The sequence below is a fragment of the Polyodon spathula genome, chromosome 3 (genome assembly GCF_017654505.1).
Source record: "Polyodon spathula isolate WHYD16114869_AA chromosome 3, ASM1765450v1, whole genome shotgun sequence".
Classification (NCBI taxonomy): Eukaryota; Metazoa; Chordata; class Actinopteri; order Acipenseriformes; family Polyodontidae; genus Polyodon; species Polyodon spathula.
In genome coordinates, this window is record NC_054536.1 from 71,050,007 (window position 1) to 71,076,473 (window position 26,467).

The following is a 26,467-nucleotide window of genomic DNA, read 5'->3' on the forward strand; positions in this document are numbered from 1 at the left end:
GCAACAGATGCTAGGGGTGCTGTCAACGGTTAGCTGGCTATCAATCACCTGGGCCATTCTGGTCCTCCCAGTTGCAGAGAGCAAGAAAGGGAGAGGGGATAGAAGAGAAGATGGCGTGGGACCTGCAGCCTTGCTCATTCCTTTCTCTGCTAGGGATGATATCCGTGTTGTTGTCTCTCTACATGTCCATTGTTGTTCCACAGATCCTGGACCCTGAGGTAAGTGTAGGCTGATCATCTTTCTCAGGCTTTCCAGAATTGTGTTGTCAGGTTACCACTAACACTACAGTGACTGGGCTCTCAATGTCTGGCAGGGATCTATGAATTTAAGGTGGTATGTCAGGCTCACATTGTATAGAACAAAACTGCAAGTAAACAATTTGGGTAGTTTCTTGCTTGGTTTAAAGCACAGACCACATGTGGTTTTCATATATTAAAATAACACTTCTGGGGAATTATTTAAAATGTAAAGTAAGGGAGATCAATTCAGCTGGCTTTGAAACCAGTCCCATTATAATGATTGGGTTTGTTATAGTCAAAAAATGCCAGCTCCATTTAAAGTGTAATTCCATTTGGATAACTGACACTTAAACAGCATTGCTATATATATATATATATATATATATATATATATATATATATATATATATATATATATATATATAATGAACCATTGCAATGTGCCTTTAAATTCTGTGTGACACATGCAATGGTATAAGATATCCAATACAGGCAAATACATAAAACAAAAGCATATATGTTTTTTCACCCTAATAGGTGCATCTTTAATTAATTAATTAATTCATATCTTAAAAAACATAGAGGAATTACTGGTTGACAAAAACTGTTTGTACTTGTTAAAGGTGTATAACAGGCAGAAATACCAAAAACAAAGCAATAAAAGCGCTCTGAAAGTTGTACACTTGTATATTGATTTAATAGTGTAAAGGATCAAACACTATAACCTGTAGAACAACAGGAAAAAAAAACAGCCAGAGGAGCTGTGCAAGTTTGTAAGATTGGGGTTTGTAACTTTGCGGTTCTACTTTAATATAAATGTAATAATTCTGAAACAAATTAAAAATGCAAGCAAAAAAGTGTTTTTTTATTTTGTTATTAATCCTGTATAGAATAAATGAATAAAGCAGGACAGCTGAATAAGAAGAAATTGGCATGCTTACAGAAAACAGCATCAAATTATAAATGGTCAATCACACTCAAATGTCTGCATATTAAGCGTAAACCATGGCTGGGTGTCAGCCACATTCTCTCCCGAGGAACGGGTCATTGTCCTAAACACTGGGAAGGTCACTCTTAACTGGGGAGATCTCTCTCTCTCTCTCTCTCGCACTCTCTCCTATGGCTGGGAATAAACAAATCATGTACATGCTATTTTATGTTACTGCCTGTTATGAGTGGTCTGCATTGCAGACTGCAGGGCTGTCCCAGATTGTATACCTACCATACTGCCTACTTGCTAATAAAGCTGCTAGTTGTGTTGCATATCCTTCTTATAGCTGTCCTACTCTGTGCTACAAATATCTTTACACTGGCGCCCAGTAACAAGTTGAAATTTCAGCCCATTAAATTTAAGAATAAATCCCTTATAAATTACCAAATGTTAAATACAAGATTAAAGTCGCTATATTCCTACTGAAATGTCTCGTTTCTAAATCTTTTGTTTAAATGTTGTCAATATAAATACTATGGTGGTGGATACCTCATGTTTATCTTTTTATTATTTTGTAATCCACATACAATCTGTTTCAAAACTATTTTCAAAATGGCCGCTCTAGTGCACTGGTAGTGTAAGGATTATCGCCCATATTATAAAAAGGTAACACAGAATAATGATCCATGTGGTATGAAACAGAAAAGCCAGAGCGCTTGTTTTGTTTTTATTTTTAAATTGTTTTTCCTGCAGTGATTTCCAGGACAGATCTCAAATCCCAGTGCACTAGAGCGGATATTTAGAAAAGAGCTTTGAAACAGACTTTAAAGTGTAAAAAGTTGTCAGGATGTTAACAATGAAAAGAGAAATTACAGGTACGTTATTTAAAAGTTGTAGGAACACGTGGGGACGTATAACGCTATATTTTTTGGAACCCCCCCCCCCACTTACTCTTTAAGAAGAGAGTGTTGTGGGAAGATCAGCTGCTAGGAGGAACTCTACCTGAATATATGGGACAGGTATCAGGATTGTATGGGGTACTGTACTTGTTGTAATGTACAAGCAGTTATTGTAAGTCCATATTATTTCTATTTAGTATTCATTTGATTTAATGAGTTATTAAAAAAACAAAAGCTTCTTTATCAGTTTCATGAATAAAAATAACAAAATTACAAAAATGAATGCCATGCCCTGGGTCCTAAAATGTAAACAAATACATTACAGAACCATAAAATAAAATTGTGCATTCAAATTACCTTAGCATCTGTTGTGATGTTTAGTGTCTCCTCTGATATTATATTGCCTGTTCCTCCCAAGTCTCTATGTGTTATGAAATAAGCAAGAAAAAAATCAATGTTAATCCAATTCTGATATTATAACAGAAAAAGTTTCTGGTTCCTGTTTCTGGTAAATTATAAAAACATTACAAATAAAACAAAGGATTATTGGATTTAAAGATTACAATTAGATTATTAAAAAAAAAAAAAAAATCCTGGACCAAATTGTATTGTGCTGAGACTCTTTGGGACATGCAGGCAAGGATTGAATCCATAGACACAAGAAGGTAGGGTGCTCAATACAAGTAGGGACGGTAAAGTGTATTAAACCAGATATTTAACACAAACAATTAGCAGCAATTTCAGCAGAAGCAAAAAATAAAAGCAATCTTTCAAACAGAAGTAAAAATACTAATTATACTAATGAATAATCAAGTAATATTTGATATATCAGGATATATAAGAAAAAAACCACCACAATTACAACCATGATATTAAGACCAATAAAACCACAACCTTGCAAAGTGCAAACTTTACAAATACATTTTAACTATACTGTATCTAATATTACAATTACAGCATGCAATAAGCAATCAATAATAAGCACTAAGCATCCCTTGAATCTTTATTACAACAGGCTGTGCGAGTTGCGGCTATGGCTAAATAACCAGTTAACAAAGATAAATTTAAATTTCTTAGAATGGTCAGCTGCTACTCCCAGGTCTTATAATTTAATTCAATCACATATTCAGCTGAGGATCTTTAGGTGTGCATTTGCTGGGTTGGGGGATGGGAATGGGAAATTGGAGGGGCCGTCCTAAAAACAAAAAACATCAATAATTCAAAGCGTGATGACAACTCTTTACATGTCCATGGTTTCTGCTGGAACTGTGCATTTCCCATATGTTCCTTATATAGGCTTGGGTAAAATACTTTGGTAAATGCATTTTAAAAATACAATTTAAAATTACAAAATACCTATACATACATACATACATACATATATATATATATATATATATATATATATATATATATATATATATATAACAAACCAACATTTTCATAGGCCACCCCGAAAACGTTTGTCAACAAAGGTACTGAAACAATGAACAATGAACACGTTTCAAGCTGCATTAAGCAAACGTGCAGTGGGTCCATCTTTCCACCAATGCACCCAATATCTAACATTGTAGACCTACCTCTGGCAGCAATCACTGCTTGGGCCCTGTTACTAACACTAGCCACTACATTTTTATAGATATCTGGTGAAATATTATGCCAATTCTTTTTCAGAGCATTTTAAATTTCAGCAAGCGTTGATGGTCTGATGATTCTGGCCCTAAGGTGACATTTGAAAACATTCCAGAGTGGTTTGATGAAGTTCAAACTGTCACTCTGGGCCTGTAAACATTATTTTCCACATTGTGAACACACATTTTCTCATAATAACTCAGTAGTATTTTGAACTCATATCATTTTGAAAATCAACCCAGTATTCTTTAAGAGGTATACACCACTAACAAAGAACATTTTATTTTCATCGTTCGATTTTTGAACGTTTCAAATTTTTCTTTTTGACCAGTTCTGAACTAAACTACAGTACTTGGCTGGTGTTTGGTCACCTGTAACACTGCTTTTTGCAGGGGTGTGCAATTCGTATCGCCTGACGCTCGGGACAACAAGATTTGTCTGAAGGACATCAAGTTTTGTCGTTATACTTTGCCTGTCAAACAAGTAGTTTTGATTTATTCATTTTTCCTATGTTTGTTCTGTTGCTAGAAACACACTCCGGGTATATTTCTAGAGAGCCACACAAGTTTCTGAAAACTGAATTGTGGTAGTCTAGCACCTACACACAAACAATTTAAAAATTGTTTACATCACCACCCCTATCACTTCTGATTGGCTAGCTACTGATCTTCTATTCAAGGCACAGACTTATCTTTTAAATTTATGGTATTATTTACATTTTTTGTAAATTAGCAAATAAGTGATACTGCTTTCTAATACATGAACCTGACATTTAAATGCAGCAATCTAGTAAAAAAAAAAAAAAAAAACACCACAGTTACTAAGGTATAAGCAGATTAGAAAAAATCTTGTTGGGGTGTTTAAAAAAAAGAAAAGTAAAGTTTACCTTTCAATGCAAGCTTTCCCTGGCAAAAACATGCCATGATTTTTTTTCTTTCGATTTTAGTATTGCAAACCTATAGTTTGCTGTTTACTATATATTATATATTGTTTTAGATTTAAATGCTGTATTAAAAAAAATAAACTTTTTTTAACCAGACTTGAACAGAAGCGATAATAGTTATTTATTGGACATGCACAATCCATCAATTTGTGAATTAAGACATGAATATTGGCAAATATGTGTATAATGATAGAAATAAAATGCTGAGAAATTAACTGTACAATATTGTACTCTTTTTTATATATAAAATACAGACTGTAAATTTCATGGCAATGTGTTTATGTATTAATTACTTTATGTATTTATTTTTCAGTGAGAGTAATGCAGGGAAAAAATGTTGCCATCCAAAAAAACTAAAAAAAAAAAAAAAAAAAAAATACAGGTATGAAAGCAGGATCAACCTGCTGCAGCAGAGTCTACTGTAAATATTGTGTGCATTTTGGTAGAAAAATAAAAATGCAGAAAAACTTAACACGTTCTTTAAAAATCTGGGGTTCAGCAGTTACAAAACTGAAAGAACGTCAAGCAAAATCAGAATTCCACAAAGCAGCAGTAATAGTTAACAATGGTTTCATATCTGTGATGCAACAAACTAAAAGCTATTTTTATATTTGAATCTCCCAAATATTGCTTATTGTAGTTGTACTCTTTATATGGTACTTACAGTACATGTACTAGCAAATGTGTTGCAAACTGCACTGAAAGGAACATTTCCGTAAAGTATGTTATACATTTGTTGAGGCGAGGTCAGGTCACAGGGAACCTTTTGTGTATCTTGAAGAATTTAATGAACCCATCAAGCTACAAGGCTAGATCCGACCCTGTTAATCACTAATGGATTGATTGTGTTTACTGTTAAATAAAAACAAAACCCTACAAATCATAGTCTACTTTTTTGTGTGTGTTTTGTGCAACGGGGAGGGGGCAAGTAGATTTTTCTAGTATTTTCTCCCTTGCACAACAAGGTTTTTTAAAAAATGACACACTCCTGTTTTTGATAGAAAAGGCATCCAATTAAAACCCAGATCGCACCTAAAAGCTTCGAATCTGTCACCTTAAAACAATGAAACAAGCTGGTTCAGAAAATAAATAACTAATGCATTGTTTCAAATGCATGCTTACTTTTTAGTTTAATTAGAACCATGTCATAATGTAATTTAATGAATGCTACGATGTGGCATACAATAACCTAATAAGATTAAGCACTCTTTCAATCATTTATGACTATAGTGTTAAATAGGGTTAAATTGACTCGTTATTGTTGGCTAACATGAAAAAAGTAAAATAACATATAACAAGTAGAATTTCACTACAGTATAATACTTGTTTTGTTAGTTTGTTAGATTGCTTCTGAGGATGCCTGACACGCTCACTGAAATACGTTTTAAAGAAATTTACCAACATCTGCACATACTGGGCCGCTACTCCCCAGATGCGATGCAACAAGTGACAATTACACTAGTTTTAAAACTATACAACTATACTTTTTTTTTTTTTTGTATGTATTTGAATATAGTGCTTTTATCACTATTACTGTTTTCACATTAATCTAACAAAAAAAATCAACCACTGCACCTTCCCTTTCCAATTCATGACCATGTTTATGTGTTATAACTGTATTTATTATTGCTAATTTAACACTCAATTTCTATAATTTTGCATAGTGTTAATTTAGCGTAGTAACTTATATGGCAAATATTATTCTGGAACCATTAATTTGATTGCTGATTGTTTAATAATTAACAAAGTGGGTGCTATTTGGCTTTGTTGAAAACAGTGCATGTTTTAGGTTTGGTGAAAATTCTGTCAGCAAACGTGGACATTTGATGGGAAAAGGGGACGGTTCTGGTCAAACCATAATGTCAGGTCATTCTAGGGTTATGGTATTTTCTGTTACAGATTGCAGTTATTTAAACTATATTCTCATTCAAAGAACACTTTAATCTAGAGAATGATTATAAACTCTCTTCAAAAAACAGTCTTAAGGTTTTGTGAAAAGGGCCCTGAGTCTTGAGTCTCTTTGATCAAATGACTCAGTTCCTGCTGCCTTTAAGCTTGTCCAAGTTACGTCAGTACTTGACCCGGCTGATTTATCTAATTTCCATCCAATCGCCAATCTCCCTTTTATCTCAAAAACTCTCGAAAGGATTGTAGTCAGTCAGCTGATCAAACATCTCACGGACAACAATCTTTTTGAATCTCTACAGTCTGGTTTGTGTCCGCATCACAGTACTAAAACTGCTCCGCTCCAGATTGTGAATGACCTCCTGCTCAATGCTGATGCTGGTGCTCCCTCTGTGCTTGACCTAACAGCTGCTTTTGACACCACCGATCATGGCATCGTCTCTGGAACCTGTCTTTTCTGGATGTCCTCTTACCTATACAGACGAACTGTTTTCTATGCTGGACGCAGTGGTGTTGCAAACCCAGGCAACACCTTGCCCCCCAAGGATCTGTTCTTGGGACCTTCTCTTCAATATCTACATGCTTCACTTGGGTCACCTCAACTGCCAACACAGCCTCACGTTTCACTCCTATGCTTACGACACCCAGCTCTACTTAAAACTTGACCCTGGTAGCCCCTCTGCCATGGTCTGGCTCTCGGCTTGCATTCAAGACATCGAGGCCTGGGTGTCTGCCAATTTTCTTAGCTGAACACTAGCAAATCTGAACCCCTTTTAGTAGGATCTAAAACTCAAATTAATCTAAATATAGCGGCCCTGAACCTCGGAAACTGTCTGCTGCTGCTGCCTTCACCCAAAATACGAAGCCTTGGTGTACTTCTTGACAGCAACCTCTCCTTTGATGCCCACATCTCCTCCGTGGTCAAAACATCCATCCCTACCTTTCCCTCCCAGATGCAGAGATACTTTGTCATGCATTTGTCTCCTCTCAACTTGACTACTGCAACTCTCTATACGGTGGTCTCCCGGCACGCACCTTAAACTGACTGTAGCTAGTCCAGAATGCCGCTGCCAGGATCCTTACCAAATGTTATAAAAAAAAACGTGATAACATCACCCCCCGTCTTGCCCAGCTGCACTGGCTACCTGTAAAGTTCAGGACTATTTTAAAAACTCTCCTGCTCACCTACAATGCCCTTCATCACACAGGTCCCTAGTACCTCCTCAACCTGCTGACCCGCTATGTCCCTGCCTGCTTGTTATCCCCAAGCAAAAGTGCACCACACTTGCAGAACGCTCGTTTAGCTTCATAGCTCCGGCTCTTTGAAACTCTCTCCCAGTTTTGGTGCGTGATGCTCCCACTATCGCTTGCTTTAAATCAACTCTCAAGACCCACCTGTTCTTTCTTGCTTTCCATGCTCTTTAAGCCTGATATCTGCTATTAACTGCTATGTTGCAGCCACTATCTCGTGTATTATGTTACTATTATGTATTATGCACTTTCCATTATAGTTAATGTACTATTTCCTGTATTATGCTACTATCATGTATTATGCACTTTCCACTGTATTTAATGTATTCTGCATTGTTTTTTTGTTTTCTTTTTGTTTTTTACTGTATCATGTATTATGCATTTCTCTGTATTTAAAGTATTATGGATTTTCTTCTTGTTACTTCTTGTAAAGCGCTTTGTGATGGTGGTCCACTATGAAAGGTGCTATATAAAATAAAGATTGATTGATTGAATGCTTGATTGATTGATTACAACTGAATACAAGAGAAAATGTGACCCTTTGGCATATCCCTGACTTTAAACACTCTGCTTAGCTCCACACTAAATTAATAATTTGCTATACAAAATCTAATAAGGAGGAGTATACTTGAGCTATTTTAAGTGAAATAAAATGAATCCACTGTGTTGACATAAGATGGAACAGTCAGCATCCATTAATGCCACAGTCACTAACATACTGAGGAGTATTATAAAATATGTACATTATTTCTGAATTACAAACATATTTCAAGAATACCTTATGAATGCTGGGATCTATCTACTGTATTTAACTTCTAAACTTCCTTCTTTGAAATGTGGTGTATTGAGTATTTTTTTATCCTTTTTGTTAAATAGTTCTTTACGATTGAAAGACTCATTGTCAGTTATTTCTTTCTTTTTTTAAATAAAATCTGACTCAATTGCTAGCAATAGTACTAATAGTACTTTCATATTTTAAGGTCAAGGGTCTCAGACAATTGAAAGACTGTTATATAACCATTGCTTACTCAAAATATTTGTTTTGATTAAGTACATTTTTTCTTTATCTTGATTTATAATCACATACCAGCCATAATCAGTGGAGACAGTACTAATCAGGGCCCAATTGTAACACTTTCCCTTTGATTAGGTATGAGAATTATTCTTTCTAAATTTTTTACAAAAAATGGGTCAGCCTTGTAAAGATGTAAAAATGGCTAAATTAAACTCGACACAATTGGGGCAAACTTGTCACCCGCCCCTCATCTGTTTTTATTGGAGTAGGAACAAGTGGCAACATCAGAAAATAAGAGAGTAAGGCGCAAGCAATCAGGCAAAAATGCAGTTGAGATTGCAATGATGGACTTATATTTAACAAAAATAAACCAAAAACAAATGATTTTGAACAAATAACAATATACAGGCGTACTTTTCTAAGCCCCTGCCTCTACAAATCTATCTAAGCCATGCTTTCAGTTAGTGTTGCACTTCTTTCCTGTCATTAACCAATCAGCTGCTTCCCTATTGACTGACATAATTCAGCTGGTAACATACTTTGTCCCCAAAGACACTGCTGAGGGGAAATGAAGCAGGAATTGCAAATAACCACAATAATAAGGCATAGAAACTGAGAGCTCCCTTTAATATTAAAATGAAAATACAGTACATGTGTGCTATAATATTGTTTATTGTATTTTCATGTAAAAAAATGGGTTCTGGTACAACATTAAATGGAGAGCTCGGTTTCTGTGCCTCAAACTACACATTTGAGACCTATTTAGCTAAGCAAGTGGAAAACAGGAAGGATTTAAGAAATAATTGTGTTAGCAACAATTACTTTCAAGTTGAGTTTGTTGCACAGTTACAGTAAAAGCCTTGACTCAATCTGACAATGAATAACTATGACTTCTCTCTTTCCTTTCAGTTTGGAACAACAAGCCCTCCAAAGAAGAAACCAGACCCAGTTACATCAGAAACTGTTGTTTTCTGGGGGCTTCGGTTATGGCAAGTCATTGGAGTTTTTTCACTGTTCGTTTTGGCAGTTAGTAAGTCACTTTTTTAAAACAATTTCTTATGTAAAATAAACAGAACTACTTTTTGTGCAGTAGTTTTGATTCGTATATTTTCATACTATAACTAATCCTGAACCTGAAGCAATCGATATGAATTAGTCCTACAAAACTTGTTAGGACATTGTGAATGGCAGAACAGATTCCCTTTTGATGATTTAGCATCAATACTAAAAAACAACAAAAAAGAGAACAAAAACTAAAAATAATAATAGGGCTACGTGACAGGTTGGCGTAGGGATGACACCAGACCAGGAAGAAGTACTCAGAAATGGTGCAGGGCAAAACTGCATTGCTGCGCTCGTATTTATTCAATTAAATTACACAAAACAAAAGGGCACAAGGACCAAAATAAAATAAACACAAACACAATAAACAAATTGAGTACCTTTCAAAAAATCCCCAAACTCCTGTACTCTCCAACTCTCTATCACAGACAAAGGATTTCTCCTGGCTTTTATAGTATGTGGCTGGAGCTACATTCTCACATATCTTTCTGGCAGAGAGGAATTTAATCCACTCCCTGCTGATCCAATAGAAATTATTATATATATATATATATATATATATATATATATATATATATATATATATATATATATATATATATATATATAAGGAAATCGATTGTTAAGCGAAGAATTGGCATGCTATCACCCTCTCGGAATATTGGAGATCAAAACAAATACCCACCGAGGGCTGAGAATCAACAAGAAGCTGACATTTGGAGCTAAAGATATAACTTTTTAAAGAAATTGGAACAAGTTTTAAATAAATGCTCACTGGATCTAACACTACTGATAACTGAACAAACTAAACAAGAAAACACATCCCTGAAAAGTGAAGTGATACAACTAAAGGAGAAGACGCAAGATCAAATGAAATCAGGTGATTTTTAACTTACAACAAGAAAAAAAAAACAGGAATGAACTAAGTAAATCTGAGAACGAATTGAAAGTGTACAAATTAAAGAAATTTCAAATAGACTGTGATGATTACAAGAATGGGACAGTGTATGATTGGCAAGCCAATTGCAAAAGCTTCAATCAAAGAGAGGGAAAATGACACATCCAAGAACGTCTGACTGATAAACACAGACAGTGACTTCAGTGATCAAGGACATACAAGTGAATCTTCACAAAATTCAGGACAGGACCATCATCTCAATCCAGAAGAAAATAAACATAAATAAAGATGACGATACATGCCAATGCAAAGAATCACCACCAGGAGTCAGATATACCAGTAATCAATTTATCTGACTATGCATTAAATAAGGAACAACAATTTGGAGCAAGGGTCTTTCTTTTGTACCCACTAATAGACTGAATATTTTAAATCTAAAAATGTTACAACTTTAAACAATTGCATTAAAAAATATTTTGCAACAAAATGTACAGATGTACTTGAATGTAATCTCTTGAATAAGTTTATGAAAAAAATCACTTTTTTTCTGGTAGGAGTTCAAAATCCTACTATAAGGACTTTTTCCAAACTGGTAGAAAAAGAGATTGAATATGTTACAAAGAAACATCCTACTTCAAAAAATTCAAATATAAGTAAATTGGAAAGAGATGCCATTAAGGAACTACAAGAATATAAATCTGCTGATAAAGGTGGTTCCATTATTATTAAAATGCAAATTATGTCACTGAAGTGCTTAGTTAGTTAAACAGTAAAGATTATTGTCAGCAAATCCAATGAAACGTCTCAAACAGGAGAGAGATGATATTTTGCATCGAGCCAAGGCTAGTAACTTTATAACACAAAATCAATTTGATTTTCTTAAGATAGAATATCCAATAACGCCAGTATTCTATACCATGCCAAAAATACATAATAACCTCTTAAATTCACCATGAAGGCCAATAGTTTCAGGCAATGATTCAATTTTGAAATCTTTAAGTCAATTCCTTGATTATTTTATTAAAGAAACTGCAAAAAATTACCATCTTGTCTCTCGGATACAAGAGATGTTATCAAATTACTAGCCCAATACACTGTTCCTTCTGAATCTTTTTTGGTTACATTTGATATGGAAAGCCTATATAGCTGTATACCACACAAAGAAGGATTAGAGGCTCTGTCATATTTTCTCTTAAAAAATAGTGATTTATCAGTTCAATGTTTGTTGGAACTAACTGAATTCGTATTAAGATCAAATTATTTTATGTTTGTAACAATACGTTTTACCTGCAAACTCACATTGGCACGTTATGGTCACATTATTCGGTGCACCCAACTAACAAAACGTGGGTTTTTTACGAAAACTGGAATATTGGCAACAGGCCCTGACCTACTGGGATAGTTTTATCTTTTACGACCCAGGCTTATATCAAAAGAAAACACATGTGTTTTGGAATTAGTTTCATTTTAAAAAAAAAAAAAAATGGCATGGAAACTTGCTTACCTTTTTAATTGAACGAATGGAAAATTAAAGTTGTCCATATTGAACCACAGAGAACATTCTTTTTTATTAGACTTCAAATAAAATAATCTGATATATATATATATATATATATATATATATATATATATATATATATATATATATATATATATATGTGTGTGGTGTGTGTGTGTGTGTGTGTTCGTGTTCTGGTTGTAATGTGAGATGTTTACAATATCATTTTCGTTAATGTCCCTATACACATCTGTGGTTTTGATATTACAAGATGTACATTAAAAGATTAGACGGATCGTTCTGTATTTACACTGTTGACAGGTTAAACACCTCAGGGGAACGACTGCAAGATGTTAATCTCTGCTGGTGTTAATAGCCTAGACTATCAGAGATGCCCAAACATGGGGCCCTATTTGTATACGTGACTAAGGGATTTAGCGTGCATAAACTTTAGTCGTTTAGATGGGTGACTTTTGCATGGGCGACTTTCGAATGCGTAAGAGCTTAGGTGTTTACAGGCATGATTTACTGGGTTGAAATTGTCCGTGTATTTTAAGATTCACGGCTAGATCCATTAGCTGACATGCTACGTGCTATTTCTAAAGCATTTACACGTCTATTGTTAGGCTTTTAGGAACGTTTGCGTTACACCTGCTTCTATTTGGTGTAACTTCAGTCGCGATTCTTTTTTAAAAAATAGACAATTCACTACCCTTTTGTAACGAAAATTGCAGATTTTAATTTTTTTTTTCCCCCGAAGTGGTTGCGGTACAGGCAGAGAAAAGGAAAATAACAGCTTATGCAGACCTAGTATTAGTTTTTTCGACCCAACAGATGATCAGATTATTAGTTGTTTTCGACTAAATACACAAGCAATATTGGACTTACGTGAGTTATCAGAGGATTTGGAGAACTTCACAATGCGCATCTTTTTTATTTATTTATTTATTTATTTATTTATTTATTTAAGCTCTTTAAGGGGGAAAAAAAAAAAAAAAAAAAAGTGACCAAGCTTTTCTGTGCCGTACCACATCATGGATCGTTATTGCTGTGTTACCTGTTTGACAATGTTGCCAATCATGCTTTTTTTAAAAGAGCTTTGAAAAGACTTTCAAGTTATAAGTGTAAAAGGTTGTCAGGATGGTAGCAGTGAAAAGAAAATGTCCAGGTACATTTTTTAAGCAGTTGTAGCAACATTTAACTATATATTTTTTCGGAACCCTGTTATTTACTGTTCAATGCTGCATGTCTTTGAAAACACCGTGTAACAATTTTTTTTTTTTTTTTGGTTCCTGGGTAGTAAGTGTTATTTCCTAATTACTTAAGCCTCAAAAGTATAGAAAACGGCTATTATTCCCCACAAACTTTGCTTTTGTGACCAGGACAGTGATATTTTGAAATTTACCTATTTTCCAGAACATTCCAGATAGATTCAGTGCTGAGTAAACGGAGTAACTTCTAGAATTTTCCACTAATATAAATAGTAGTATAAATACAGGGGCCTTAAACCCACCAGTTCAGTTTAGTTCCAGCTGCCTAAGTGGATACATATCTGCATTTTTCTGAGATGGCATCAAGAGGCTGCAAGCATCCGGCAGACGCATTTTGCTATGTCTGCGGCCAATTTATCAAGACAAGAGCGAAAAAGTACTCCGTGGAAGCATCTGCTAAGATGTGTGAGGCCTACAAGGCATATTTCGGCATGCCTGTCGGGAATCAAGACAAACCCTGGGCACATCATTTCACCTGCGAGCACTGCAAAAAGACCCTGGAAGGTAAGATGGACAATTGTTGCTCAGAATTTTATGTTATAAAATTAGTTAAAATTTTTAAAATTGTAAAAGTTTTTAATTTTAAAATGTTTTACAATTTTCAATGTTATTGAAAAAATATATCATATATGAAAAATGTTGCGAGAATCTCTTACACATTAGTCATGGGTGAAATAAATGTATTTTTGTAGGATGGTACAGAGGGGAAAAGAGAGCCATGAAGTTCGCTATCCCAAGAATTTGGCGGGAACTCTGCTTCTGCCACAATGTGACCAGTCTGTTCGAGGCATCGCCTGTAACCAGAATGAGTGGCGCCTCTTCATTGACAGCTCATCCGGGAGCCTCAAAGCCGTGCTGCTCCATAATGGTAATAAGTACCCGTTTCTTCCCCTGGCTCACTCGGTGCACCTCAAAGAGGATTACAACAGCATCATGACCTTGCTGGACGCCTTGAAGTATGATGAGTATGGCTGGGAGGTCATAGGAGAAAATGGTGGTATTCCTGATGGGTCTTCAGGCGGTTTTACCAAGTTTCCCTGCTATCTTTGCCTTTGGGACAGCAGGGACACTAAGGCGCACTACCACAGGCGGGACTGGCCACAGCGGACCGAGTTCTCTGTGGGGAGGAACAATGTCAAGTGGGAGCCACTGGTGGACCCCCGGAAGGTGCTGATGCCACCACTGCACATCAAATTGGGCCTTATGAAACAATTTGTCAGAGCTCTAGATAAGGAGTCGGCAGCCTTCAAGTCCCTTCAAGACTTCTTCCCTAAGCTGTCTGAGGCAAAGGTCAAAGCCGGTGTCTTCGTCGGACCACAGATAAAGAAGATCCTGGAGTGCAATGAATTCCCCAAGAAGCTCACTAGTAAGGAGAAAGCGGCTTGGAACAGCTTTGTCGCAGTTGTTCGGGGCTTCCTGGGCAATCGCAAGGCCGAAAACTATGTGGAGCTGGTTGAGACTCTGGTGAAGAACTACGGCACAATGGGCTGTAGGATGTCCCTCAAAAGTCCATATCCTTGATGTTCATCTTGATAAATTCAAGAAGACCATGGGAGCATACTCGGAGGAGCAAGGCGAGCGCTTCCACCAGGATATACTGGACTTTGAACGTCGCTACCAAGGACAGTATAACGAGAACATGATGGGAGACTACATTTGGGGGCTGATTCGTAAAAGTGATTTACAGTATAATCGTAAATCTCGAAAAACTACTCACTTCTAAATCTTTTGTAGTCATTTTTGTATTACTTTAGTATAAATACATGTTAATTTGGATTCATATGTTGTTTTTTTCTGACTTTATGTGAACAAAAAGACACACATTTGCCCGTTCTGTCATTGGAAATAGGTAAAATTCAAAATATCACTGTCCTGGTCACAAAAGCAAAGTTTGTGGGGGATAATAGCCATTTGCTATACTTTTGAGGCATAAGCAATTAGGAAATAACACTTACTACCCAGGAACAAAAATTGTGTTACATAGTGAAATCAGTTCCCATGTTTTAGTCACAGCTGACCCACAATGATCAGGAGTACCAGGAAGTCACTACTTGTTTTAGTAATGTAGTGCTAAAAACCGAGGAAATATTTCAAGAAACATTTTCAAGCAACGTGTGATCATTCTGAAAATGAAGGAATGCATTATTAATCCACTGAGTTGTGTTGCTGTGAAGTTATAAATAGGGTTTCTAATTTTCGGTTTTTATTTTCCATATCTCTCCCTCCCGTTACACCGTAATTAATAGTTCTTAAGCCTTGACTGACCGGACTGTTTAAATTAGCGATTGCAGTACTAGAAACTAACGTTTATCCGCTATGATCAATCTCGTGAGCAACTTTAGTTTATTATTGAACAGAGAAGATTAGTTCAGAGATTATAGATCCTACTGAAATTTTCGTACACTGTGTTGTATATTCTCAGTGCGCTGCCATCGCTGGTAGTGTCACATGAGCTGTTCAGTGTCTTGAAATGTAAATAAATCCTGTTTGCCTGCGGGGTGTATCAACTTCAACCTCCATCTTTGAATTGTATTATTGGTCCGGCCAAACTAGCAATTTTAAAGAGCAGAAAAAAAACTAAATGAATGACATTTTAAATTCTGATCCTTTTGGCATTTTTAGAATGCTTGTATTAACACAGGTTAGACTGGGTTTTAATTTCTATAAAGCAGTGTATAATATAGCAATGTTTGAAGAAGCCTGGTGTGCAGACAGTGTATTGTGTGTTGTTAACGATGGTGAACTGGAGGAGTATCTGTAATGTGACTTTTTATGTGTCCACAGTATTTTATGTATTGTTTTGTTCACCTTGGGTGGATCTGAATTATGATTTCATGACAATATATGTTTTATAAATATTGACTTTGTGTATTCTCTTTAAATGTTAAATAAAGTTTTTTCAAAAAGTAAAAAAAAAAAAAAAAAAACAACTCCATCTTGATCTGTCACTCAGCAGTGAAAGGATATCCGTCTGCTGCGTGGACGCGTCCAATCACAAGCATTACACCGTATCTTTCTAAACAAGAAATTTAGGGGTGCAGGGGAGCTCCCTAATAAAAAAAAAATTGTTGTCAAAACAACCATTATGTGAATAAAGTAATTGTTACAGCTGTGTATATAGGTATTTAAAACAGGATTAATTTATCTGCCCTTAACTCTGGTCCTACCACAGTCGGATACCCGATGGATTACTGTATAAATTATGTGAGAACTATGTAAAATCATGAACACCAATAATAGGAAAGCAGACTTCTCAAGGGGTCTGAGAAGAAATACATGCACAGGGAATTAAAGCACATACCCTTGGATAAGACATAAAACGGAGGTCTTATTGTAAGTGACTGCAGCAGCAATTGTTGATGTAGTTCTGCTAAACTAAATAATAATAATAATAATAATAATAATAATATAATAATAATAATACATTGAAGGTAATAATTTAAATTCTTTGTCTACCTTCTCCCTTTCATGGCTGCTCCATAGATCTGACAGGACAATGTGTAAAATCTATTCAATAAATATGGTCCTCTAGACTGTCCCTGTTACACATTTTAGATAAGTTATTTATGATTTTATACCAGAATTATATTTTACATCTACGTCATTTAGTGCAGTGACGTCTTTATTTTCAGACATAGATATATATATATAGAGATATATATATATTATAATATATAAGATATCTATATTGTGCGTGATACATTTAAACACGCACAAAAATGCCTGTGTCTGTGTGTTTACACACTGTGTGTTATTGATTTTATTAAAAATATATTTCAGCATTTGTTTCAGCTCATTTATATATTTTTTGATGAGTATTAAATATATGTCTAGTTGGGTAATATATTTGAAATATATTGGTAGAAAATACGTTAAAAATATTTTGCAATATATTTAATTTACATAAGTGGAGAGAACAGAAAAAAAAAATACTGGGAAACCTCACCAAAAATCATCCAGACTGGAAAACTTGTATTTATTTTAAAACGTGTTGTTCTTTTATTTTTCATGCAGTGGCTAGTATTAGCCACTAGATGGGACCCTTTACAAAAGGAAAACAGCGCAATAATAATTAAGCCTTATCCCATGTTCACATTATATATAATACTTAAACTCCTCTCTAACAGTAGAACTACCAGAGTTATACGCATACCTAGAACAAAAATAAAGGTCTATTGGAAGAAACAACATAATTATTATAATGAAAGGACAATCAGATAAGCTGTAGTTTTAATGAGGCACGTCACATAAGACATCTGCACAACTGAAACATTGTAAATAAATGAACATTTGAACAGAAATGGGTTTATATACAGATATATTATGCGCAACTGAATAAAACAATAAAAAATTAAATACACAAACATTTGAAAATAAATTCGTGTAGATACAGGTATATTACTTATATACAAAACTGTACAACCGAAACGATGTAAACAAATAACAATGAAAATAAATGGGTTTATACACAGACATTAACGTGCAAATATGCAAGCGAAGCTATGTAAATAAAAAACAAACATTGGAACATAAATGTTTTTCATATACAACCGCGAGCCTAAATGTCTGCACAATCACAATCCACACAGATGTGGCGCTTCTCCATATACGCAGTGCACTTTTCACTCACTGATTTTGTGCATTGGTGAAAAGAGATCGTTAACATTGCATTTGTCAACCTGGCATTGTCGTCGCTTGCGGCTGACACAGGGGTCCCTACCTTCAGCTGCGGGTATGCTTTGCACTCTTCTTCTGTTCAGAATGTTTCAGGCAAAGTTCTTTAGCTAGCTGCAATATATAATGTCTCCAGGTTATCTTCTTACCCGTGCATTCCTTATAAGGAATACAAGAATTGATGCCGCCTGGTCTAAAATGTCAACTTCATACTTCGTTGTATTGTAAAAATCCACAGTCTGTTTTTTCCCGAAGGTAACATTAAAATACGTGAATCTAAATAGATCACAGGAGATACCCGTTTCACATGACAGAGAGTAGATGCCCGAGTTACAAAAGGCTGATTGAATTACAATAGACAGTTTAGATTATAAGATGTTATATAAGGGCAGTCTGATCGACTGAACTAATGACAATTCAACACATCGCCCGGCAGTCTTGGCTGATAAATACAAGCAATAAAATAGAATACTGTACTGTATAAGCAAAATACAACTGTTTTCTATGTAGCGGTCAATTTGACCAGTCTGGTAGTTCTAAATATATTGCATCTCCCTCATTTTTGCAAACCTACGATTCATACTTTGTCAGGACAATTAATACATATATTTAGGCAAAGTCATAAACGCACAGCTCCATATCGGTCAGACAAGTGGAGTAAATTTAAAGAAAAAAAAAGTGAACGGTCAAATTGACTGCGTTGGTAGTCTAGTGTTCATTACAGGACACCAGAAACAATACCTGTATGACCCAACTTGTTCTTCCAGCCCAATGAGATAGAAACAGACTTTTTGAACTCTCTCTCTCTAGTTTATGTTAAGGTACCAGCATGAATATGATTTACATACTCCACACACCTGAATCAACAACAATATATTGTCCAGCAATTCCACCACTTAAACCCAGACTTCCATATCTGTTGACTATATTCAAAAGCATACAAGTAAAACACAGCATGGGTATTTACACAACCATACCATCAAAATAATCTAGCTATTAAACAAGAAAACAACTTGTTGAGTCCAGTGGCATACTCCATTAGGTTAAACCAGGATACACATTAGACCTCATGCTGGCCCATCCAGCATTGTGAACAGATTCACTCTTTTGATTAGTGATAAAGAATCTATGCAATGGAGGCTTTTAAACCAGAATCATATCTAGTTTGTGCTGTAAAATACTCCCCTGGCATTTGTCAGTCTGTATGACCTATTTGTTTTGCATTACACTAACATGATCTCTTAATCAAGTGTATATGTTGTGTAGTTTGTAAGGAATCATGAGTTTTAAAAATGTACAATTACAATTTTCTTTTCTTCTTTAGTAATCACATTGTGTTGCATCTTCAAATGTCGAATCCCAAGAACGAAAAAGGAGATTGAGGCACGCTTTGCACAACGACAAGCAGCTAAAAAGTACGCTGATACACTGGAAACAGTACCTCCGCTAAATGAACTGACAGACATACCCGGAGGTAAGACAGTCCTGTAAATGTTAAGATAACTGAAAGTAAGGGTTATTCTGAAACAAACCTTGAGGAATTTATCTTAAGTATTTAAAAAAAAGATATTTTAAAAAATGACAGGACATTGCATCTTCAGGAACTAGAACTAGCAAAGCCACAGGGCCAACATGGACACATCTTTAAATACAGAAATATACATTCACTTTAGACGACTTATGATTGAGTGTACAAGAAAACCAACTCAGGATAAATACAAAAATAGGTAATATAATATAACCTATAAAGACCAGCCACTATTAAACGCAATCTTTCTGTCAATCTATTGACTCATATACATGTTAGAATCTTCAAAATGCTCTGTTAATTTATTTTTTTTTTATAACTGGCATAGCAACAAATAGCAATCAAGTACCTTTAAATAATCTTTCACATTATCAATATAAATGTGCAATTCTGCACTGACCTACGTCTTCTCTCTGTCTCTTTCATACTCTATCTGTCTCTCATTTTCTTTTTCTGGATGGCAGGCTCCTCTGATTCTGCCTCCCTTCCGACCATCTCTGGTCAGATCCAGTCGAGGAGCAACAACCCTCTTCCTGTAGTGAAAGAGGAGGATGAGATGGCTCTTCACTGAAACTATGTGCCAGGCTGCCTTTCTTGTGTTCCTCCCTCTTCTGCTCCCTGACTCTTCTTCTTCCAGGCAGTGGCTAGGAAGACTTTATTTGGAAGCACAAAGGGGGAAATGGAGGGTTTCCTGTTTCAGAAACTCCAGATGGAGTGTCATTTCATTTTTTAAAATAAATAATAGTACATTTTAGCAACATTTTTTTTTTTTTTTTTAACAGTAGTATTAATGGTTTTATTGATACACTGAGAAGTGTCTTTGGTAATGTCAGTCAAGCTATTGTCAAGATTTTAGTAATACTGGATTTCTTAGAATTCAGATTTTAAAGTGTTTGTGATTGATTGTAGTGTTGCTAGTTTATAAGTAGCCAGCACACCTGCCTATTCAACCAGCATACGTGGTATGTTTCGGACACTTTGTTTGGTACACTTTTAAAATATTTATCTGAGCCCCAAGAAAACTATTAAACTCTAATGTTGGGAGTATAGACTTCTGAAAATGAGCATGTTTGAGGAAGGCTTTCTGTTGTAAATGTGTGATACTGGGTGTTATGTGTTAGACCTTGTGGGCCATTGATAATAAATATATATGAATCCCACCCCTTTCCTGACTACCTACCGACCTACATACATACAGTCTGGCTTGCAGTATAATAGAATATAATCTATAAAGACCAGACACCATTAAATCCATTCTTTCTGTCTATCTATTCATTTGTAATTGCCTCTTTACAGCCACTTTTTAAAGGAATTTTGAAGAAACTCACAATTAGGCAATCATTTTCGTGAGGTTTAAATTATTTTAAGTTAAGTATTGTGAAGTATTGCTATTGCTTTTACATGCTATTATTATAATTATTATTATTTGCAGATATTTGCATATATTAATGTAAATTCTTAGCAATTACGTGTTTATTGTCAACACAACGTTCACCAAGTCCCTTATCCCAACTAACCATTCAGCTCAATAATAGTTGTTTGCATTTGGAGCTGTTCTTGTTAAATATGGTTTCATATCATTCCCCTTTCCTGTATAGTTTATTTAATTTTGATATGCATTTTAAGATTTTAATTCGGGTCAGACTTTTTTTCATTGGTCAACTGCCTCTCCTTCAGCTCAGGATAGCAGAGGAAGCTCAACGTTTAGATTAATACACACAAAAATGACAACTTCACCTGTGCAATAACTACATAAATTTAACATAAACAAATAAATGTAAAGAAAAATAATGAAATAATTAAAAATTGATATTGAGGGTTTACAATGATTCAGATTTGCCAACATACACACACGCACAAACAAAAGTAGTCGTCAACAGGTAATTAGTTGCCAAGAAGCAATTTTAGCCTAGATAATTAATAACTGAAAAGCAACAAACAGGTAATTTTGAACAGATGTATTTCTACTCTCTACCTGTGTTTTCTTTAAAATGTGATCCATCCCCAGTGAAGAGAATAGAATATCCCACTCCAGTTCATTTATGGTACTAAAATGCTCTTCAAACTTGAGTTGCTTTGGAAAGCAGTGCACTCATTGTGAATCCAGGTATCTGTGGAAATGTGCTTCTCTTAGCTTTTGTAGCAATTTACTTCGAGCTGATTTGAACTCGGCTCTCACCAAGATAAGCATCAACTAAGAGTAGCTTTACAGTAAACTAATGTGATTCATCTGTGTCTCTATTCATTTGTGTTTCCTTCCATCTGATGATGTAGATATCCTGCCTGGTGATGGCTGAAGTGTAATGCTGGCTCCAGGGATCAGCTCATTTTGCCTCCCCAGCGCATTAGCACGTACAACGGCTGCAATGCTGGCTCTGGGGATCAACCACAGTGTGGTCTCCCCAGCGCATCAGCATGACAACCGTCTGGATTGAGCTAAGTAAGGTACATCTCTGGGGTCTTCAAGTGGGCACCTTCCAACCTCAGTGTTTCGTCGACTAGCCCACGACACCTCAAGAGAGCTCAACAGTGATTCTGGCGTCCCAACATCAACCCCCTCCGTTCCCCACTGAACTCAGCTCAGCTTACTTACCCATACATTAGCTTTGCTTTCTTCCTATTGTGCTTGAGATCCCCAACCAGAATCGTTCCGCCTCAACCACAGCCAGTTGCTGCTCCTCTCTGCTGCTTCAGATAAGTTCTTCACTGTGCAATGCAACTCTTGACGACTGAGCCAGACATCTCTGAGAAATCAGGCTGTACAGTGTGCCACAAATCCTCGACAACCGACCTCCACTGGGTAAACCTGGACTCCCCATCCTCACTGTCCCGCTTCAGCAGCTAGCTGAGCATACCGCAGTTTCTTCCTCTCATAAGCTTCATCCACAACATTCTCCCATGGCACTGTTAACTCTACATGGTGAACAAGGCATGCTGATCCAGACCACAAGACAATGTCTGGTCAAAGGTTAGTGGTGGCAAGCTCAGTTGGAAAAATAAGCCATTGACCAACATCTGCCAGCATTTTCCAGTCTCTAGCAGTTTCCAGTTGTCCTGGACGAGGCTTGGTTTTCACCTTTTCTTGGTGGTTGCTCTCCTGGACAGAGGAATATTGTCTTTTGTGTGTAATGCTTTGATGGAACTGGTGGCAACTTATTGGTCAGGCTATGCTTGTCTTCCAGTGCTAAGGCCAAACATTACAGCACCTGGACATGGCACCAAGTAAACAGTGCTTGGCTAAGTCCCACCTTACATCGTGTCAAAATGTTTCTTAATGTTGCAGGTGATGAACACAAAGGACATGAGGGATCCTCACCCATCCAGAGGTTTAGGTTCTGTGGCGATGGGAGAACATCATATGCTGATCTGATGAGGAAACTGATCCTGCTCTGTTCCATTGACCATTGGTCTTGCCAGCCGATCTTGCGTTGTTCCACACTTTCCCATCTCATCCATTCTCCCTGCTTGGCCTGGGAAATGGCCTTTACACACCTGATCCTTTCCTCCTGCTTTTGCACCTCGTTGACTACCAGCTTCCTCTGTTGATCTGGGGTTGCCTTGTGCCATTTAGGAGGAGCTGAACTAAGACCAAGACCCCCTCTTCCATGCTGAACTTGCCCCATGATATCACAGATTCAAAGGGCAGCCTTAGCATCTTCCACAGCTTTCTTTGCCGCCCATTTTCTTCCAGTTTTCAACATAGGTGCTGTCTCCCTTATGCATTTGTCGCATGACTCTAATAATATCATTTCCAGTCAGACCTTGGCTCACTTAAACTCCTCGGTTAGAGCAGAGACTGGTATGTGCAGTATTCCTTTACAATAAAGTCCCACTCTGCTGAGGCAGCGTGGAACTCCCAACCATTTCCTGACTTACAAACTAATTAAAGTTTCCAGCTTCTCAACTGTTGTCAAGGAAACCTCGTACACAGTCAGTGGCCACAGCAGTCTTGGCATTAGACCAAACTGAAAGCACCAGAGCTTCAGTTTGCCTGGTAAAGCACTGTTGTCTATGGTCTTCAACCCTTCCACTGCTTGTTCTCTAACTTCTCCCACACGAACTGTGTCCCCATCGTACCATCTCCCAAGACTTTTCAATGGCTTCTCAAACAATGTTGGTATTGCCTCTTCATTAATGTAGAACCTTTTATCTGTTACTTTACCTTTAATTATAGAGATGCTCCTTGATTTAGTGGGTTTGAATTACATTCATGCCCATTGAATGTTATTGGTTAATTTGCGAATACACGATTAGTGCAGGCTACTGTTGTAGTCATGGTTGTCATGTCATCCATGTATGCTCGAATTGGTGGTAGTCACATTCCAGAAGCCAAGCACTCTCCTCACACTACCCATTTTGATGCCCTAATAATTAATTCTGTTGTCATGGTAAAAGCCAGTGGAGAAACGGTGCATCCTGCCATTATTCCACCTTCTAGGCATTACCATGTAGTGCTGAATTCTGAAGTTGAAAAACTAAATTGCAAATCTTCAAAGTAGGATTTCACTAAATGTGTAATTGTCATAGGTACACTGAAAAAATAAAATGCTGCCCAAAGAAGTTCATGTGGCACTGAACCATATGCATTAGCCAAATCCAGGAATGTCACATGGAACTCCTTCCTCTCCTTTTTTGCTGATTGAATTTGTTGTCAGATTACGCTGATGTGTTCTAAGCATCCTGGGAGACCTGGAATGCCTGCTTTTTGTACTGAAGTGTCAATGAAGCAGTTCTTTAATAAGTTAAGTTGACAATCTATTTTTCTTTTGGTATCAAGACTCTACCTGTTTGGCGCCATGCTCTTGGTACAACCTGTTTTTCCCATGCCACTTTCATCAATTTCCACAGGATTCGTAAACCTCCTGAGGCACTCTTATACACTCTGTACGGAACTCCATTAGGCCCTGGAGATGATGACACCCTTGCTTTTTTCACAGCTTGCTCTACTTCTTTCCACTTAGGTGCACAGTCCTTCATTTGGTATTCTGGTGGATTGATAGGTGGGATGTCTGAAGGAATTAACATAGGCTCCTGTTTTTGAATCTGTATATGTTTCCTCCAAATACCTCTCCAGCTCAAACTTAGATGCTTTTAGTGTGCCATTTTTCTCACTGGTGAATAACTTCTTTACAAATTTAAATGGGTCTTTATAAAAGTTAGTTCTCACACGCTCCTTCTTTTTGTAGCATTTCCATAGGCGCTCAGCTCTGCGCAATGTTGCAAGCTTATCTTTTATGATCCTTCGTAACAGATTGAGTCCCTCCTTCTGACTTTGTTCTGCTCTTCTCTATTGCTTCCTCAGCTGTTTACTTACTCTAACTAAGCGTTCAATCTCCTGTTGCCTTCTAGGCTTTCCAGGAATAGTTTGTACTTTTTCCTTTTTTCAACTCTAAACCTCTCACTTCCATATGCGTAAATGATGTCCCCAAATTTATCCAGATTCTTTTCAACTGTTCCACTTAACCTTTCCAATGCAAAACAGAGATCCATGTTTATTGTGTCCCACACAGTTTTCTCACAAGCTCTTGGCCATTTAACTCCAGGCTTGTGCCAGATGAGGTTCTTTTCTCTTTTATACTGGTTTGTCTGACCAGGTTCACAAGGATCATTAGGTTCACAACTAGCTGTATCCATGCAAGTCCTCCTCACTTCTATGTCAGGGGTGCTGATATACTGTGAACTGTGATTTGCTTCTTGTCACTGGATTTCATTCGACTGACTTGACTGACTTCATAAGAAGTACTGATCAATGCAAGGCCCTTGTCCATTCTCCCTCAAGCATTTCATTATCCCTTGATGAATCTTCAAACCTCTGACCATTGTCACCATGCTCCAGCCACAGACACAAACCTGGAGCTCCATGTCTTTGCTTGAACTAGTCTTTTGTCAAGTACTCTCCATTCTCATATCTGTTTCCGTTTCTAAGTCGTTAACAGTGCGGTCCAATGTTGAGTCATCTTCTGCCCCTGCTCTCGCAGACTCTAGGGGTATTTTTCTCTTTAATTTCTTAGAAGCCTTGGGCAGGTGTCTCCAGCTTCCTGTAAACACAGAGCTGGATACTGCCGACAAGGGTAGCTAACACTTGCCAGCCCCAATGCGATCTCTTTCCTCCTGTCAGCTGTCTCTCCAGGCTGTCACAAGGTCTTTCCCTTGTTCACTACTCACAGCAGTCACTGGATGTATACGGATCTTCAAGAAACTATATTGAAGCAATTTAAGTATAATTCAATTGTATTAAGTTTTATAAATAAACACATTGTTATTGTTTTGTATTATTTAACAGAATGTTGCCGACTTGTTGTCGACAGGAGGCTTGTCTTTGGTTTGATCACAATATTTATATGCAGGCAACAAAAGCCTCTTCCGTGACCAGGCCTTAAGAATGTACAGCCATATTAACTGATAAAATAAGTCTGCTTATTGATATTTTAGGCCCTGTCCACACTACATAACCAATCTTGAGAACCGTACTCAAACGGTTGGAATGCTTGAATCAGATCACTGCATATTTTTTTTTCTTCCTGTCAGTTCAGACACACTTAACAGAACAGACGTGAGGAATAAAAATAAATTCAAAGACATCTCGAATTTCAGTAATTTGTTCAACATCTGTACAAAGAGGGGTGAATAATGTGTACAAATGTCTTTTTGTGTTTTTCTTTAGCATTTACATACATCTAAAAATACATTATTTTTAGTGACAAAGTCGGGGTGAGTGAGC

At 36.6% G+C, this 26,467-nt stretch overlaps 1 protein-coding gene across 1 annotated transcript; it reads left to right on the forward strand.

Moving 5' to 3' along the window:
- The first annotated feature begins 34 nt into the window (after window positions 1-34).
- tmie (transmembrane inner ear) lies at window positions 35-20,938 on the forward strand. The gene is made up of 4 exons (XM_041241057.1): window positions 35-218; window positions 9,725-9,845; window positions 19,543-19,692; window positions 20,211-20,938. Exons 1-4 carry the CDS (start codon window positions 111-113, stop codon window positions 20,315-20,317), a joined length of 486 nt encoding a protein of 161 aa, XP_041096991.1. The 5' UTR covers window positions 35-110; the 3' UTR covers window positions 20,318-20,938.
- Window positions 20,939-26,467: the final 5,529 nt, after the last annotated feature.